At 43.4% G+C, this 18,513-nt stretch overlaps 1 protein-coding gene across 1 annotated transcript in view; it reads left to right on the top strand.

Annotated features, from left to right (window-relative positions):
- The first annotated feature begins 612 nt into the window (after positions 1-612).
- Positions 613-18,513, top strand: part of LOC126092952 (influenza virus NS1A-binding protein homolog) — a 101,687-nt gene continuing 83,786 nt past the window's right edge. Inside the window, exon 1 of the mRNA XM_049908684.1 lies at positions 613-745. Coding sequence (XP_049764641.1) covers positions 724-745 — 22 coding nt within the window. The 5' untranslated portion in view covers positions 613-723. The remainder of the gene's footprint in view (positions 746-18,513) is intronic.

Raw genomic sequence — 18,513 nt, forward strand, 5'->3', positions numbered from 1 at the left:
TTAGCAAATTTTTATTTTCTGTTGTTCCTGTAATTGAATTATTCCTTCAGCCAATTATTCACAATAGATTCTCAGTAGCGTCCTGCTACTGTGTCACTTAATTTGGAACGCTTTCTGCCATTTAGGTCGACATTTAGAAAAATCTTCTTCCATTTTTTTCCTAAGTTTTCTCACATCAAAAATGAAATCGTTGTTCTTAGTAGAGGGATCGAAGGTATATCACAGCGAAAAAGCCCATAGATCATTTTCGATGACATGTTGAAAGTGTGAGGTAAATAATTCGAAATACACAGTACAGTAAACTGCATACAAGGGACATACATTGGAGGTGAGACCAACTTCCAACTTCCCATCACGCAATAAAATACTTTTCCCGTTAAAGAGCGCGATACTACAGCGTCCTGTTAAAATAACTAGCGGTTATTCCAGAGAGCTCTCGATACGACATCGCTTAAAGTCAATTGACTACCGCACGATGCCAACGGCGTCTTTAATGCGGAGCGCTCTAGCCTTCCAACTCTTGATCGGTAATTGACGTCCCCGTTAAGCCTCGCCAAGTTACGCGCACTGTGCATCCGCTGCCAGCGCCACTGGCGGCAACTCGCAGTAGCTCTGCTGTGTAGCCTCGCGCGGCGGAATCCTAGGCGGCAGTTGTTTCTTGAACGCACGCCGTTTACGTTGTTGCCGCACGGCTACCAGCACGGAGCCAGTTTCTGGGACACCATGCGCCCCACTGAAAGTGGACGTAAGTAGATTGTATCAAATAATTTTCACAGTGCTTATTTATCGTGTCTGCTTATATTGTGTTTCGAAGTGCATTGCTGGAGGCACGGGTCTTCCGTTCCAGAAATTTCTTAGCGCCGGCCGGAAGTCTCTTGTCGTAGCTTCCTGCAACAAACTCGTGCTAAATGCATTAAACTCTCACGTGTTGTTGGGTAGCTTACCCTAACTGTTGTCAGTTAGTCGATATATCGCCTGTCGTGCAATAATTGTCCAGAACTGCAGCTGTATACTACGGATTTTCGGAAAAGTAATTCGTGCGTTATGTGATATGAAGTGGTCATGCATTTACGATCTCGTTAACAGATTGGCAGATGAAAAGCCAGGCTTATGTGAATCAATCATGAATTTGATGCATTGCTATTTTGGCACTAATGAGCTATAAACACTTACTTCCTGCATACGCCGGATCCGCGCCACTTTGCAACCGGTTGCAGCTGGAAATTGCTTCTCTTCGAAAGTACAATTACGCGTGACCTGCTCCAAAATGTGATAACAGGTGCCTTTGCCGGCACCATATTTTTCTTGCACTACATATTGATATATTTTTCAAACCACATGGACGTGTTTAACATTTACGTTTTTATTAATACCGCAAAGTACTTTTGTATATAAATAAAAGGAGCGTTCAGCTTCATGTGGAAGATGCACATCGTTTATATTCATACATATTGTAGTAAGTTTTAGTACGAGTTTTTAATGTGAAAGGCTGATGGAAACTCGTAATAAGTCAGCTTTCACCCATGACAGCAGATGCTGTAAATAAACATCGCACAGGCTGAACAACATACCTGTTTTACGAAATAAACGAAACTGGAAACATAAGTATACATGCTACAAATACTATCTGTGGAATTTTGTTAATCGCTGAAGCAATATTTCTTCAGAGAATTGGCTCCGTTATACTGACACTGAAAAGATTCCAGAGCATCTGGGTGGGGGAGCCCTGCGTACAAGCGTAACATGTACTGCTTTTCTTTTGTTTTTAAAATTTTTATTGCTGCTGCTACTACTACTACTTGTCCGTGTTGGAAGTAGAAGAAAGAAATTAAACAAAATGTCGTACACAGCAATACATTTTGAATTTTTTAGACTTAATGTAGTGAAATGGCACACCGCCTTTCTTTCCCTTTTTAGGGGAAACAGTGTTTACGGAACAGAGAATGTCGACGCTCTACACAAGATATAGGTAAGCCGTTAGAAAAATAATGGCGAACCGTGGAGAAAATGTATATTAGCGACTGTGTTTTGTCGGCTGAGTTACCACACGACGAATTAGTAACTTCTACAAGTTTTTACAAACGCAAAAAGGTTTACGTAACTGCTTAAGTCGTAATATACTACTCGCTTATAACTCGGTGCATTGCCTAACGTCGTATCGATAACCTCGAAACCTGTTCTATTACCTTGTCTAGAGCGAACGTGAACGATGTGGCGCTTTTGAGACAAGACTTCGTATTCGGTATTTGTGCGTCTGCTCACTTATACTATTCCATGGTTTTGCTAAAATCTATCATTAATACATCAAATTCAGGGATGGACAGATTGCTTCGTCTTATGTTCTACTTCATGCTGTATTTCAGGTGGCCTCTTATGCCAATACGGCTTTACATTTCGCCCTGCCGTTTTTAAATAATTGTGTGCTTGCCTTAAGTTCAGATAGGCTTCCGCCCACTATGATCCCACAGTTTGATGGATACAAGAATGTGCCCTTGCACCTTGTCGGTTCATGATTTCATGTATGTTCTGCGTCCTTCAGTCGACGAATTCTATGATTCGCAGCTCCATCCACATGCTTTTCAATTATATATAACCGCTCTGACCACAACGCCCCTGTCAGTGGAGCGTGAAACGGAGGAAGACCAACTTTTCTCTATAGAAACATGTCTCCGATGCTGGATAAACAGTGATCTGTGATAGTTTTATTTGAGAAAGTCTTCACTGTGTGGGATACACTTAACGGGAAATAGCTTTAGATCAATTTACGTATCGCGCTTATGGTAAGGCGCAGTCGCTCCCATTGAAGGAGCCAAGAACCTCTATAGTTGCCTAAAGTTTTGAGTGGGACGAGAGTTAAAGAGCAGTGTGTTTCTTCAGTTAAATATAGAACTCATTAGACCACGAGACTGTCATTAAAAACTTAACCCAAAAGGATTTATCCTATTCTAGTGATACTATTCCTAAGGTGTAAAGCACCATTTCGTATGGCCTGGACACTGGGAAGAAAATGCGTAACTCTAGTAATGTGAAGACCTTGGAACTGACCATGTAAAACCAGAGGTCACATGCGTACATAGTACATATGTCAGGCCGGACTTGACTAAACGCGGTAACGGCTATATGACACCAGCGGCCGACCTAGACTGCACGTGGTCTCCACGCTCACGCCGCAATGCGGATCTCTCTGTAGTTACCACGCTGCAGGAATTACCACTCACGGGACATGGCTGGGTGCCAGATAGTTCCTGTGGTAAAAGGTGCCAGGCTGCCACCAGATAGAAGACGAGTCTCCGAAAGTGCAGTTTGTCGGCTGCTACATAGCGTGTTTATATTGGCGCGCAAGCGAAGCACGGCAGTTTTATATTCGTACATGTTGTTGCTGAACTAGAAACTGGCTGTAGTGTACATTTCTGAACGTTTTACGAAGGAACCCCCGAATAATGTCTCTTACAATCATACATAAGTTGTTGTCATCTTAATTGTAACGTTGTCGTCACAGCTAAAGTCAAGTTGTCTGACCGCGGAAGCTATTGATACTAGTTTCTCAGCGACAGATCTGAAAGCGTTAGGCATGCCTGCATTAAAAACCAGTTTCTTCATACTCGTATAGTTAACAACTTTAAACCCGTTGTATTCACTATAGTGGACAGGTGTTCAATTCTCGAAACTGTAGTATAACTGAAGAAGTAACTTTTCTCCAGAAAAAATACTGTTAGCAAAGTATAATGGAATCCAAGAAGACATGTGGTTATACCGTGCGTCCCCTTTCCGAAATAAATATATTATTGGCATCATGAGACGAAAAGCAACGATACAGTTTGACTAAATCATTGGATACAAGTCACTGGAATGAACTCCATTTTTAGCTTTGTTTCCCTTAATGTAAAAGAATTATATTACCTGTTTTCGTTTTTATATTCTGTTACTACTTCAATATCAGCGCTATGCTATAAACAGCTTTATGAATTTATTACAATGGAATTTGAAGATACTGTTCCAGTGTTTGGAATTTTTCTTCCTATATTTGAGGATAGTTTTATATTTCTAAAGAAAATATTCATTGCAATCAGACACCGGAAAGGAGAGCAATATGTGAGCCCTACATTTTCGATAATTATGACAGGGCATCACAGATTTTTATTGGCAAGCACACTTTGTGGTCAAGTCATTAAAGCCACGCTAGGCTTATAACTAATAGCGTGTATGACCACCTTTTTGCTTCTGTTGCAATGTTAGTTCATCGATGGAGACGGTCCACGAGACTGTGAAGCCCTGAATTTTTAATTATCCCTGAAGAAAGATGAATGTTTGTTGCTGGGTATTGCTTTTTGTTTTTTTTTTTTTTTTTTACTTAGAAAACAATCTACTTTTATCGCATTTCTCCTTGCGAAATTCAGTCATCACAATACGCTCAGCTAAGTACCAGTGGTTAGATCCACACTCACCCATAAATATCGCTTAATGTACTGAGGCGAACGACAGCATTGTTTGAACTAATCTAGGCGAAGTGCTTTCATTCTTATAACCACCGGTTTCTTGGCGACAGCACCATCCTCATAAACAAATGATGAGTCTCACGAAGTCTGAACATGAGTTGTGTTGTAAATAAGAATGTTTTGAATATTGTCATTACCATACAATTGAAGAACTTGGCAATCCTTAGCAATTAATTTCTTATGCTTATCCCGACGATGATTGGGTTTATGGTTGGTGCCGTCGGACGTCCCCATTTTATAGTAACGTGACTGACAAGGCATCTAGACACATCTCCCAAAACCGAAACTCACCCTCCACCCTCCCTTCCGAAATATTTCTGTCCAGACTTGTACTCCCAACTAGTATGCCCCGTTCTCTCCCAGGGATTCGTACAAAAGACAATCTAGTGACGCACGGTGTGTGAACTAGGTCCCATTATTTTCTCAGGGCGGCACTTTCGCTGTGGAGCCTCTGGAGCTCTAGAATTTCCTCTCGCTACAGTATAAAAGGTCTCTCAAGATCAGCATATCGAAAGTGTCAACAGGTGATCACGCGATGTAAATACCTTCGGGGCGCCCAAGGAGATTAAACATACTAATCATGAAATTCATCTGCTCATAACCTCTCTAGGAATTGCAAGCATCCATTAACGTGCCCAGTGGTGAACCCTGTCCATTACACCAAGGGGGTGAACCCTGTCCATGACCTCAGGAGACTGAACAACTTTGCCTAAATTGTATACTGAAGGTGATACTTTGGAGTGATATCAAAGCGGGTGGGAATTCGGGGCAACGAACTGAAGAATTCTGACGCCAACAAGACGTGTGTAATATAGACAGTAGCACACTTTTAAGGTCGTGTCACGTTCAGTGACCTGACTGTTACGGCAAGAAATGGGTCTGGCTGTATGAGGTAACAAGCTTTGGTCAGTGGCTCATCCCAGCTATTCAGATTGTTGCCATAGTAACACACCCTCAGATGGGGCACGTTTTCCGAGAGGATACACACCAATGAAAGGTGTTCGAGATGCACGAATGTCAGTACTTCATATATTTAAAGACTGCATCCACTTTGCTGATCATGAGACAGTACTCATGTTTTGTGTGGCTTTTTGTCACGCATTTTGGATGATAACGCTCAGTGTCTCTGAATCGTCTGCTAAACTTTCACTTCTTCTCAATTTCTCCCAAAAGAGATGGCAATGAACAACTTGTAAATATTTAAAGATTGCTGTAGCAACTACGTATTACTCATTTTTAGTATTCTAGTGTATTAGTACGTCTGTGTTTCTTTGAGTCGTTTTTTATCGTGCGAGGTGGCGTAATGGTATAGAAACGCATTCCAGAGGAATGCCATCTAAGTTTCCTGTGGCTTTCAGAAATCGCTTAAGGCAAATGTTGAGATGGTTGCTTTGAAGAAGACACAGTTTCCTTAGCCATCCGTTTTCCAATGCAAGCATGTGCTCCATCCGTTACCGTCGTCGACGAGATGTTTGAGCTTACTCTTAAATTTTTGAAAATTTTCTTAGTGTACGACCGCTAACGACCTCGTTGTGTGCCCTAGAAACGGATAAAAACAAGCAATTCTTCCTGTTGACCCGTTCTGACAGAACTGTTGCTGAACATTTGTGCCTGCCTTTACATCAACCCTGGGTTGTGTAACAGTTAGTCCGTCAACTCACTCAGTGGAGACTTCACTCTATAGTGTATAGACATAGGATGATGCAGGTAAGGTTGCTTTTGTCCCCATCCAGTGCTGACAGGCTGATATTTTTTAAGTAACTACTTCTGGGAAAACCTGCTTTCTGCAATGTGGTCGTGTAACAACGAACTGGAGTTGTAACTGCCTTCCTCGCGTCACGGGGCGTTAATGGGCAGGCCACGGAGTCAATAGCTTTCTTTAAACCGCGCTGCTGGACCACCGCCAGATCTGCGCACGCTACTGGAGCGGAAAGTTCCGACAAAAGCCTTTTGTCCACTACTGCGTCATTTCGTTTTGAGGTGGAACTTTTACATTTTCAGTTTTTGTCTTGTTCATACGCTCCTGACCGAGCGGTTCTAGGCGCTTCAGTCCGGAACTGCACTGCTGCTCCGGTCGCAGGTTCGAATCCTGCCTCGGGCATGGATGTGTATGATGTCCTTAGGTTAGTTAGGTTTAAGTAGTTCTAAGTATAGGGGACTGATGACCTCAGATGTTATGTCCCATAGTGCTTAGAGCCATTTGAGCCATTTCAGCCATTTCATACAGTCCAATGCAAGGTGAATGATGATGGTCAAGACTAACGATTTTTACAGTAAGCGTTTAGTTGGAAGACAGAAAATTCACCAGTGAATTAAACGTATTACGATTATCGGAGCCGATCTCGGGGAAGATCAGTATGGTTTCCGTAGAAATGTAGGAAAACGACTTACCGTAGAGGATAGGTTAAGGAAAGGCATACCTGCGTTTATAGCATTCGTAGACGTCGAGAAAGCTTATGACAATCTTTATTGGAATACTGTTTCAAATTCTGAAGGCGGCAGGGGTAAAATACAGGGAGCGATAGGCTGGTTACTATTTGCCTAGAAACCAGACGATAGTTGTAAGAGTCGAGGGGCATGAAATGGAAGCAGTGGTTGAGAAGGGAGTGAGACAGGGTTGTAGCCTGTCACCGATGTTATTCAATCTGTATATTGAGCAATGAGTAGAGGAAACAAAAGAAAATTTAGAGTAGGAATTAAAATCCAAGGAGAAGAAATAAAATCCTTGAGGTTTTCCGATGACATTGTAATTCCGTTAGACGGCAAAGGACATAGAACAACAGATGAACGAAATAGACAGTACCTTGAAATGATATAAGGTGAACATCAACAAAAACAAAACAGGGATAATGGAATTTAGTCGAATTAAATCAGGCGATGCTGAGGAAATTAAATTAGGAAATAAGAGATTTGAAATAGACGAGTTTTGCTATTTGGGTAGCAAAATGACTGATGGTCGAAGCAGAGAGGATACAAGCAGTAGACTGGCGATGGCAAGAAAAGCGTTTCTTAAAGAGAAATTTAACATGTTTTATAGATTTAAGTGTCAGTCTTTTCTGAATCTATTTCTATGGAGTGTGACCATGTATGGAAGTGGAACATGGACGATAAACAGATTAGTCAAGAAGAGAAATGTGGTGCTACAGAAGAATGCTGAAGATTAGATGGGCAGATCACGTAACTAATGAGGAGGTACTAAATAGAACTGGAGAGAAGAGAAATTTGTACAACCTGACCAAAAGAAGGGATCGGTTGGTAGGACACGTTCTGAGGCATCCAGGGGATCACCAATCTGAAGGGAAAGGGGTGGGGGGTAAAAATCAGAAGTAGACCTAGAGATGAATACAATAAGCAGATTCAGTAAGATGTAGGTTGCAGTAGTTGCTCATAGATAAAGAGGCTTTCACAGGGTAGAGTAGCACGGAGAACTGCATCAGACCAGACTTTGCACTGAAGACCACAAAAGCATGAGTATCAAAGAGGTATCTTCTTTTATGAGAACATAATCTTCCTTCCAGGAGTTAGCAGTACCCTGCACTTAGCTCACTTCAAGCTAGGCGCAGGCTATTGAAAACTCTACCGAGAAAGACAGTGTTGTAATTTTTATGTTTTATTCACCAAATACACTAGGCGTCAAACACGAATGTGACAGGAAGAGAACACCTCCACCAAAGAAAGTAGTTGCTGTTATTGAGGTGGCTTGCTCGTTGGCAGCAACTGAACAGGTTCATCGCAGGGCCAAAGAGGTTTATGCACACTACGGCGGAGTTGAATGCAACAATTTACAGTAATTTATCAGTATAAAGCATAGATTGCGTTACTTGTGTGAAGAGGATGTCTGACAACTTTGTTCTGGCCGCAGCTCGTGGTTAGTGCTGCTGCCTCTAGATTTGAGGCGGTGGGCGAGGGAACGTCTCGAATTCGATTTCTGGCCGGGTGGGAGATTTTATCCGCTCGGGGACTGGACGATGTTTCCGTTGACATCGTTTCATCGTCATCGACTCACAAGTCGCCGAAGTGGCATCAAATAGACTTACACAAGACTGCAGCTTCCCCAGATGCCGTCTCTCCCGGCCAACAGTGCAATACGATTATTTCATTTTAATGTTGTGCAGAGTTAACTTGTGCTGATCTGTATTCGAACGCTGATTTAGTTCTGAATGCCGTTAACGATGACTAGTATAACTAATAGAATATTCAGTTGCGCTCTTCTGAGCGGTGACTAATATAGTTTTGATGCTGTCGTGGAGCACAGTTGCTACCATCGAACTGCTGACACTCTCAAGTCGAGTCGTGAGTGTGCTTATATCCACGTTTGGTGGATGGATGCCTACCTGAAGATCGTTTGTATGATATATGGCGGAAATATAACATTCCTTTATAGTATGTGACCATAACTACATGGCCCAATCACATTAACGTGAGCACCGCCTATGCTAGACGTCAACGTGCAATAACTACTGACAGCAGTGGCATTACTAGCAGTGAAGGTATGTATAGCGCGGAAAACAATGCAGTCCTGGTCGTAATGCAGAAACGGAAAGATTTATCTGACGTCCAATAGGGCATTATCATTGGCTTTCGGAACATTGATGGAAGCTTTTCCGAAATGGCTATGTTTAGACTGTTCGCGTGCTGCTGTGATGGAAGTTTACCGTACATGGCGAACTCATAGTATCCGAAACCGACGCCGAGACAGCTGTGGTAAATAAGTAAATAAATATCGTGTGACTAGGGCCTCCCGTTGGGTAAATCGTTCGCAGGTTGCAGGTCTTTCGATTTGACGCCACTTCGATGACTTGCGCGTCGATAGGGATGAAATGATGATGATTAGGACAACACAACACCCAGTCTCTGAGTGGAGAAAATCTCCGACCCAGCCGGGAATCGAACCCGGGCCCTTAGGATTGACTTGCTGTCACGCTGTTCACTAAATTTAACTCAGTTTATTACAGAGAGCAGCTAACCCTCTGCCCGAACACGCTGAGTTACCGTGCCGGCGTCCACTCAGCTACTGGGAGCGGACACAGCTGTGGTGTGCCACGGGCTGTAGTTGCAGGGAGAATGGCTGCGGTGTTGGGTACGTTCGAATAGAGATGCAACTGTTAAGCAACTTACCGGTCGAGTTAACCAAGGGGCTACCAACATTTTCCCCTCAACGACCGTTCATTGTACGTTGCTACATATGGGCCACTGCAGAAGGCTCATGGTTCATGCACTCAAGCTCACTGCTGTTCATTGACGACGAAGGCTGAAATCTGCCGCAACTGGACGTCCACAGAGTGGCGACAAATGATTTTTTTTCTGATTCGCGTTTTATGCTCCAGCGTGAAAAGTCTGAAAGCAAACACCTTGAAGCAATCGTCGGATGGGCCCAGGGTGGAGTGCATACTCTGGGTGATATAGTCATTCTAGAAGGCACAGTGGATGAACATAAGTATGCGTCTATCCTTGAGGACCGCGTCTAGCCCTAAATGCAATTTTTTTTCCTCAGTACGAAGGCATCTACCAGAAGGACATTGCAACGTGTCACACAGCTTACAATGTGCGTGTGCAGATTGAAGAGCACCAGGAAGAGTTTACCGTACCCAGACTCCCTGTATCTAAACCCAATCGAGAATCTGTGGGACCACGTCGATCGGACTGTTGCTGCCACGGATCCTCAACCTTGAAACCTAGCGCAGTTGGACACATCACTGGTATGGGTATCGCTCCCTCGTCCATGTCATTTCCTTCCAGAAAATCATTGACTCGCTTCCGGCATGCAGCGTTCGCACTGCAGAAGGTATTTATTCAGGGTTTCGATAGGTTGTCACATCAGTGTGACTGGACGGTGTATGTTGCGCCTCTCTGGAGGCTGGACTTGACATGTGGCGCCATCTTTGTATGGCTGTCTCGTATCTCTGGAAGGACACAGCATTCACGAAAGAAGTTGGCTCACTTATCATGAAAAAACAGCTCGAAGATGCTTGTTCTCTTATGGTACTTCAACGTATGCATCCAAGTCTTCCCCGTCGTCAATTTATTATTCACATAAAGAAGTAAAGTTGTCTTCATTCCGAAGGTTGCCTTGACCATCACATTGCTCTATCAGGTATGGTCCTATCGGCGGTGGTATGCCCTGCCTTCCTCGGGTGTGTGAGCTGACTTAGCCAGCAGTCGTAGGGGGACTCACTGTTAAATGATCATTATGCAGCTGGGACTATCCTCATCAACAAATATTGTTATCCGTGAATGAAATTGTGACATAAAAATCTAAGACTGAACGGGGCATCGAACTACAGACCTATGTGTCTGTAGTGTGGCACTTAAAAACTGAGCCACACATGTGAAATTAGAAGATCCATTGCCACGATTCATAGCTGTAGCGATTCATAGGTGCTAAACATACGATGAAGCCACAAAATGTTACCTCGTGATCCAATATAAAGCCATTCTTTTCATATATCAACACCAATGCGACCATTTGGGCTCTCTTCTTTTTATGATATTTTTTACTTGTTCGTTATTTATCCTCATATTTGACTTTATTCTTCATGATTATCTGAAGGTAGGAGCAGAGGAATTAAGTAGATTTCATTTGACTTTGGCCGACAGATTGCTTCTGCAGTTAGTGTTCACTGCTTTTGTTCTACATCTCCATCGTGGGACAAGGTTAACTTTTTATAAAATGTTCAAATGTGTGTGAATTCGTAAGGGACCAAACTGTTGAGGTCATCAGTCCCTATACTTACTCTACTTAAACTAACTTAAGCTAAGAAAACACACACACACACACACACACACACACACACACACACACACACGCACACGCACACACGCACGCCTGAGGGAGGACTCGAACCTCCCGGCGGGAGGGGCCGCGCAGTTCGTGACATGGCGCCTCAAACCGCGCAGCTAACTTTTTTTATAGCGTTTACCTTGAATGTCGTGAAAAGTGCCTTACCATAGAAACAAACAGTGGTAGAATTTGTAAGCTGCCTCTAATCTAATTCAAGTTACGATCCGTAGAAGTAACGCTCTCAGAAAATAATTATCCAGACATGATTTCTTAGTTTCCAGCTTTAAAGTCAGTTTCAGGATTTCTACTTACTACAGAGCCAACCGACTTCTTCCAATTAATCATCCGTTAGAGATGAATTACTTAAGTAGATAGGGTTACAAATTTTATTGGTGTCTGTCATTTTATACAATAATAAATGCATAACTCAGTGTTTTGTTAGCGCCAGCCGTTAAGGGCATCTCGATCACACACTCCCTGAACTAGTTAATTTCTGCTCCTGTTATTTCAATAGGTATAAACGTGCAAAAACACATCGGTTACACGTTATTTATACTCAGAAGAGGTTTCATGCACTCAAAGTAGTAGCCTCAGTACCAAATAAATGTCAATTTAGACCCAGTAGTATACCCCCTTTTGTTTGGTTGCGGTTCACCATTGAACACCCAAACGATCGACTACTGCTTAGTTGCCCGCTCGTATGAATATCTCAAGAGCTTTGGCGCTTGTTATGATATTGTGTACGTGCTTTGCATTTCACTGCGCGAATTTTTTAATTCATTTCCATAAGCCAATTGACAAGATCCTATTTTTTTGTAAAATTATTTGGAATCCAAGTCTTAGTTAAACGTTCAGGCGATACCGAATATACTGTAGTCTCAGATATGCTTAAAGCTGTCTGTCTTACCCATATGACGCATGATGATTCTCCACAATCGTCGCAGTTATTTGGGGGAAAAAACTGAGTTTGGCCGACCTTCACGGAACTCATTGCTGATGAAAGCACGACGACGAAATTCCATGAACTAGCCCTGCCCCCCCCCCCCCCCCACCCCTCATGCAACATCGACCTTGCTGTGGTGGTGTCGTTTGCGAGGCTCAGTGATAGATAAGCCGTACCGTAGGTGCAACTACAACGGAGGGGTATCTGTTGAGAGGTGTGGTTCCTGAAGAGGGGCAGTAACCTATTCAGTAGTGCGGGGGCAACAGTCTGGATGATTGACTGATCTGGCTTCGTAACGCCATCCAACAATGGCTTTGGTGTGCTCTTACTGTAAACAGCTGATACAAACAACCGTTTTCTCACGAGGGCACGCAGCTCTACTGCATGATTAAATGAACGCATCATCTTGGGTAAATTATTCCAGAGGTAAAATAGCGCCCTATTCGAATCTCCGGACGAGGGCTACTCAGAACGCGGTCGTCCTCAGGAAAAGACAAAACTGGCAATCCATTCCGAAATGAAGAGGCTGGCACTGAATCAGACCAGTCTTCGGAGTGAAGACCACAGCAACAACTGTAAACAATCTTTCCTGAGAATTACTGAATACCTGTAACTGAACGAAGCGATTCGAAGCACTGTTTTTGAGTTAGGGCGGTACGAAAATTATACAAAATCGTCCAACAAAAGTATTCACGAGATTTTTTTTGTACGGCACTGTTTCACATAAGTACTAACGTCCCATCTCAGTAGTACAGTACAATGGTCGTGTGCGAAAACCTGAAAAGCCGTCCCCGTATACTTCGTGTGTTGGACATCTTTGCTGTCGGTGAAAGCTTATGGCCCAGGGCTGCCATGCCTGTGTGTGTGTGTGTGTGTGTGTGTGTGTGTGTGTGAGAGAGAGAGAGAGAGAGAGAGAGAGAGAGAGAGAGAGAGAGAGAGAATCAGCGTCTTAGCTTGGGCAGATTTCGCTTCTACGAAGAAAGTAGAAGCTTGGTGCGAGGTTTACACACTGAAAAGTCGTTATCAGATTGCTAAGTGTTGTACGGTATGGTTAGTCTCGGGTCGCCGTCGCTAGACCTTTACTAAAGATAAAGCATAATTTGTTAGAAATGAATACGGTCTGCTGTAATGAGCTGGCCTTAAAACGCGTAATGCAGCAGCTTTTTCACTCCTGCAAACTACTGTGCTACTGCGCAAAAGAGCTAGTAAGGAGCACTAATTAGAGTTCGTACATCGTGGTGGAGGCACTTAACACGGTGCCTGTCACCGACGGCTGAGCAGGTTAGCGCTTTGCCCACCTTTTTAGCCAGTTTTGATTGGCGGTGCACTTCTCCGGTGCGGATCAGCCAATGAGGAGTGAAGCTCTTACCGCTGCAAGGTCATTTTCAGGGGCGTCCTACCGTGGATAGCGTTGGTCTTGCAAGCCTACCAATCAGTGACCAGTTATCTGCATCGTGAATAGCAAGCGTATCAATTCTAGCCATGTAATATTTCGAATGTCATATTCACCAGTTGGTGAATTTTACCAGCGCCATGTCATTGTTACACAAGAAGCTAGGCAAGACACTGGAAGACAATTAGCGGTCTTTCGATATTGCTATATCGCGAATACTTAAGGTTGGGTTCTAATTTGTAACAGACTAGTTCTCTTCGTGCTCCACTTCACTCTTTGACTGAGTGTGCAGGGTAGGCTGTTACAGAACTCTGGCTTCTTTCCAGCCGGTCCCTTGCAAGCTGCAAATGGGTATTTCGAGTGGGGTTATTTGGAACGGTTCTTCTGGTTGTGTTATGGTGGCGTAACACTGGAATTTATGGATAGTGTAGAGGAACACATGATCCCGGAACTCTGGAAGGAGACACTAGTCGCAGCTCTTCCATAACAGGGCAGAGATGGAATTATTCCAGGAAGTTAGGCTCTTGGCCTTCCGTACGTATATTCAGTGTGCAGACTCCAATACAAGGAAGCGCACCTTATATAACAAGATGTGTATTTCCGGCAAAGGAAAAACGCTCGTTGAAGAATGAAGTGGTCGCATGGTGTTATTGGTAGGGTGACCACTCTGGGATGGTTCGATAGTCTAGTGCAAGTCTTTTCATTTGACTCCACTTCAGCGACTCTGGTGACGACGACGACGACGACGACGACGACGACGCTGTGTCGCTCTCAACACCCGGCCGCCCAGCGCATGAAATGTTCCACCCTGACAAGAATCGAACCCGGGAGCCGCTCTCCTTAGCATAGTCAACGAAGGCTTTTAGCCGATCAAATTTTGCATTTGTTCAACAATTAGGCTTAAAAAATCTCGTTATGCGAATTTTTTAATTTTTGTGACTGCAGGAAGTATTTAAGTTTTTTTGCGGAATGCCATTCAACACATCGAAGAAGGATGCTAGAAGTCCCATAATTCAACGGAACATTGCTGCTGCTTTAGTCGTATGTCTAGTCACGATTTGGAATTGATTCATACTGTCATAATCAGTTCGTTTCCTCTGTCACAATATTGAGCTATATCAGTGTGTCCATAAACAATTGTTTACGCTGCAGTCAAATCGGTAATTAGCATCTTGTCGCTCTGTACAAAGGTATTTGAGTCTTCTGCAGCAGTTTTTCTCTCATCATCCCCTTGCGTCTCCGCTGTTGCCAGACGTTTGGGTCTCGGATCACCTTTCCTGTTTTTAACTAACGAATTCATTATACAGAGGCACCCAACACGTGACGACATAGTAGTCTTCTTATACTGTAATCACTCTGAAATGATCGAAGATGGTCCCTAACGAACCAGACTCAACTGCACAACATAGCAACTCCGACCGTAATAGATCATTAGTTACACTGTCGAAGCATGGCCGAGAAATTGCTTTACTCTTTATTTCCATTTTGGATGGCACAGTAACCTAATTTATTAGTTTGTTACACACACACACACACACACACACACACACACACACACACACACACACACACAATACAGTAGCCGTGTAAATAAGTGATGAGTGGAATACATTGAAATTTTGAAGTTACCGAGGATAAAATGCAGGGAGCGAAAGGTTTCCTGCATCTTGTTCAGAAATATGTGGTCGACGGACATGAAAAGGAGGCAGCAGCTAAAAAGGGAGTGAAAAAGTTTGTTGCTTTATCCTCAGTGTTAGTCATTCAGTATACTGAGTAGGCAGTAAGGAAACTAAGGAGAAATATGGAAAGGGGAGTGAAATTCAAGGAGAAGACACAGAAACATGAGGTTTGGTAATGACATAGTGTTTGTCAGAAACTGCAAAGTAATTGGAAGATCAGTTCAGGGGAATTCATAGGGTCGTAAGAGAGCTAATAAGATGAATAGAAATAAAAATAAAACAATGGATTGTAGTCAGATCTACTGATGCTTAGGAAATAAGATTTGAAATGATCCTAAACCTAAGAGTTCAGCTATTCTGTTGGAGGGGGGCGGGGGGGGGGGGAGAGGAGGAGGAGAACAAAGTAATTGACGATGTCACAAATAAGAGGATATAAAATGCAGACTAGCAGTCGCAGGAAGTGCTTTTTGTTATCGAATATAAATTTATGTAATCTTTTCCGAAACCATCAATTTGTAAATTAGCCTTAATTTGTACGGAAGTGGATCACGGAGAATGAACAGTACAGACAAGAAGAAAATAAAGTTTTGAAAACGTGGTGTAACAGAGGTATACTGAAGATTAGATCGGTCGATGTAGAGCTGGTAATATGTATTGAGCAAAAAATAAATTTATGCCACGACTTGAGTAAGAGAAGGGGTAGGCTGATGATAGATTTCCTGAGTTAAAATAGTAAAGAGTGTGTTTGGTACGGGGGCGGGGGTGGGGGGGGGGGTCTAGAGAGAGAGAGAGAGAGAGAGAGAGAGAGAGAGAGGGGGGGGGGGTAGAGAAATCTGAAGGCGAGGTAGACGAGTAAGCAGATTCAAGTGGATGTAGGTTGCAGTACTTATAGAGATTAAGACACGTACAGAATAGACGAGCGTAGAGAGCTGCTTGGGACCAGTTTTCCGCTCGTAGAAGACCATATATTTTGTATCGGCGACAGTAGGAGATGCGTTCGTTGGTTTTTATTTTAGGCGGCAGTCAGCGGTACCGACACCGGGACATTCCAATGATCGACATCGGCCGACGACGGTCGACTTTTCTATATCAGTACGCTAATACAAAATACGTGCGCTGTCTCATTGCAGACAAACTCATCTCCCGAACATACAGACTCCAGACGACAATCGGTGAAATTCAAATCCGGTTTTTTTTTTTTTTCTTCGATCGAATCTGGCGAGGTTCCCACAAGCAAAATATAGGTTGTGAAAAATTCTTTATATGGGTACACGAAAGATGTTTGTGGCATCCTGAGGATGAGGAATATGCTAAATATATGACGGATATGTCTCAGAATCTGCGGTCGTCTGAAATCGCTGTTTTATTGGAAACCATAAATTTCGAACAACTTAAATATATGATAATAATAAACTGAACGTTACCTTCTGTTAAATTATTAATGTTCTGTGGCTGTGTAGGCGTTTAAGCTTCATGTCTATACCTAAAATTCAGCATGTCAAGCAGGCACAAACTGTATCGGACATTTTGTGTTAATATGAGAAAGATGGCTTGTCAATTTTGATGCTTGAAGTTACTTTAGTGATTCTTTTTTGGGCTGTGGAAGGTGGGAATTAGCTCTGCACAAATTGCTGTTACTGCTTACTGATGTTTTTATGCAATTAGGTGGTTTTGCAAATGTGGTTTGCGTGTTTCCACGTTTCAGTGTTATAGGTGATCAGCGTGTGTTATTCGAAAATGTATCTTTCACACATACACTTAATGACGGTCAGCGAAGGTTAGCCGGCCGCTGTGGCCGAGCGGTTCTAGGTGCTTCAGTCTGGAACCGCGCTGCTGCTACGGTCGCAGGTTCGAATCCTGCCTTGGGCATGGATGTGTGTGATGTCATTAGGTTAGTTAGGTGTAAGTAGTTCTAAGTCTAGGGGACTGATGATAACTTCAGATGTTAAGTCCCGTAGTGCTCAGAGCCATTTGAACCATTTTTGACCGAAGGTTAATTAACGTGTGTCTTTGTTGCTGAATTTATCTGATGTTGTGCAGTGTGTTCGTAATCTTGCTTTTCAATGTTACCTTGAATCATCTAGCGGTTGTAATAAAACGTTTCTTTCATTCTCTCATACTGAGAGGGCTGTTCGGGAAGCAAAGACCGATCGGTCGCGAAATGGAAACCACAATGAAAATCGGATGGAGATTTGTACAGATGGGTTGGACAGTGCCTCTTTTATGACCGTAAATAGCGTCACGTCTCATTCTGACATGGGGTGAGCGCACATTGAGCTCGTAGAGAGGCCTAGAAAAAGTCTTCCGTCAAGTATGGCTGCGTGCCGAGAGATTTCGCTTGATATGAAACCCCCACATAATGGAACTGTCATGCAGTACCTTCATCATTATAGTTCTCAGCTACACACTGCAGGGGCAGTATAGACGCTTCTGACGAGTTTTCGAAGTGAAGTGTTCGATCACCCACTATACAGTCCGGACTTGGCTCCCTCTGTTTCGCCTCCGCTCCGATGAACTGCTGGCTATGAAAGCAACATTTCGGCACAGACAACAAGCTGCAGTCCAGCGTAGAAAATTGTCGGAAAGCACGGGAGGCTGCCTTCCACGACGAGAGTATTGGAAGTTGGTGCACAGCTACGACGGGCATCTTGCGTCGGAGCGGCGACTGTATAGAGGAGAAAGCTGGAAGGTACAGCTAACTTTTGCAATTAAAATAGTTTTTATTTTCACTGTGGCTTCCATTTCGCGACCGATCGTTCCCTATTTTCCGAATAGCCCTCGTAATATAAGTAAAACTTGTCTGATTATTCTAACAACTGAGGAAAGTCTGTAGAGCGTGCGCCACGTTAGAATGGATTGTAACCTCATTATACCGCCAAAAACTGACGGAGATACTGTGACAGCTGTCGGTAGATGTTATCGGGCGACCTCTGGCGACAGCGTCTGCCGACCGTTGTCAGTGTCACTCAGAACATGACGTGTAACAAAAATGCCACAGTATTGAAACATTGCTGTAGAACCTCGTTTAGTTATGGTTTTGCAGAATACCGAATCTAATTCAAAGGTGTTAAGGAAACACAAAATTTCGTCTTTTCAGGGCTCATACTCTGGCGGCTGTGGAACATGGGTTTTCTTTGTTGCTGCAAAGGGTGTAGGGTAGCGCTGGAACCGGTCGGTACGGCCGAGGTTGTTTTGTTGTTGCCCTGGCTGGCGGGGAGACA

The sequence above is a fragment of the Schistocerca cancellata genome, chromosome 7, assembly GCF_023864275.1.
Source record: "Schistocerca cancellata isolate TAMUIC-IGC-003103 chromosome 7, iqSchCanc2.1, whole genome shotgun sequence".
Lineage (NCBI taxonomy): Eukaryota > Metazoa > Arthropoda > Insecta > Orthoptera > Acrididae > Schistocerca > Schistocerca cancellata.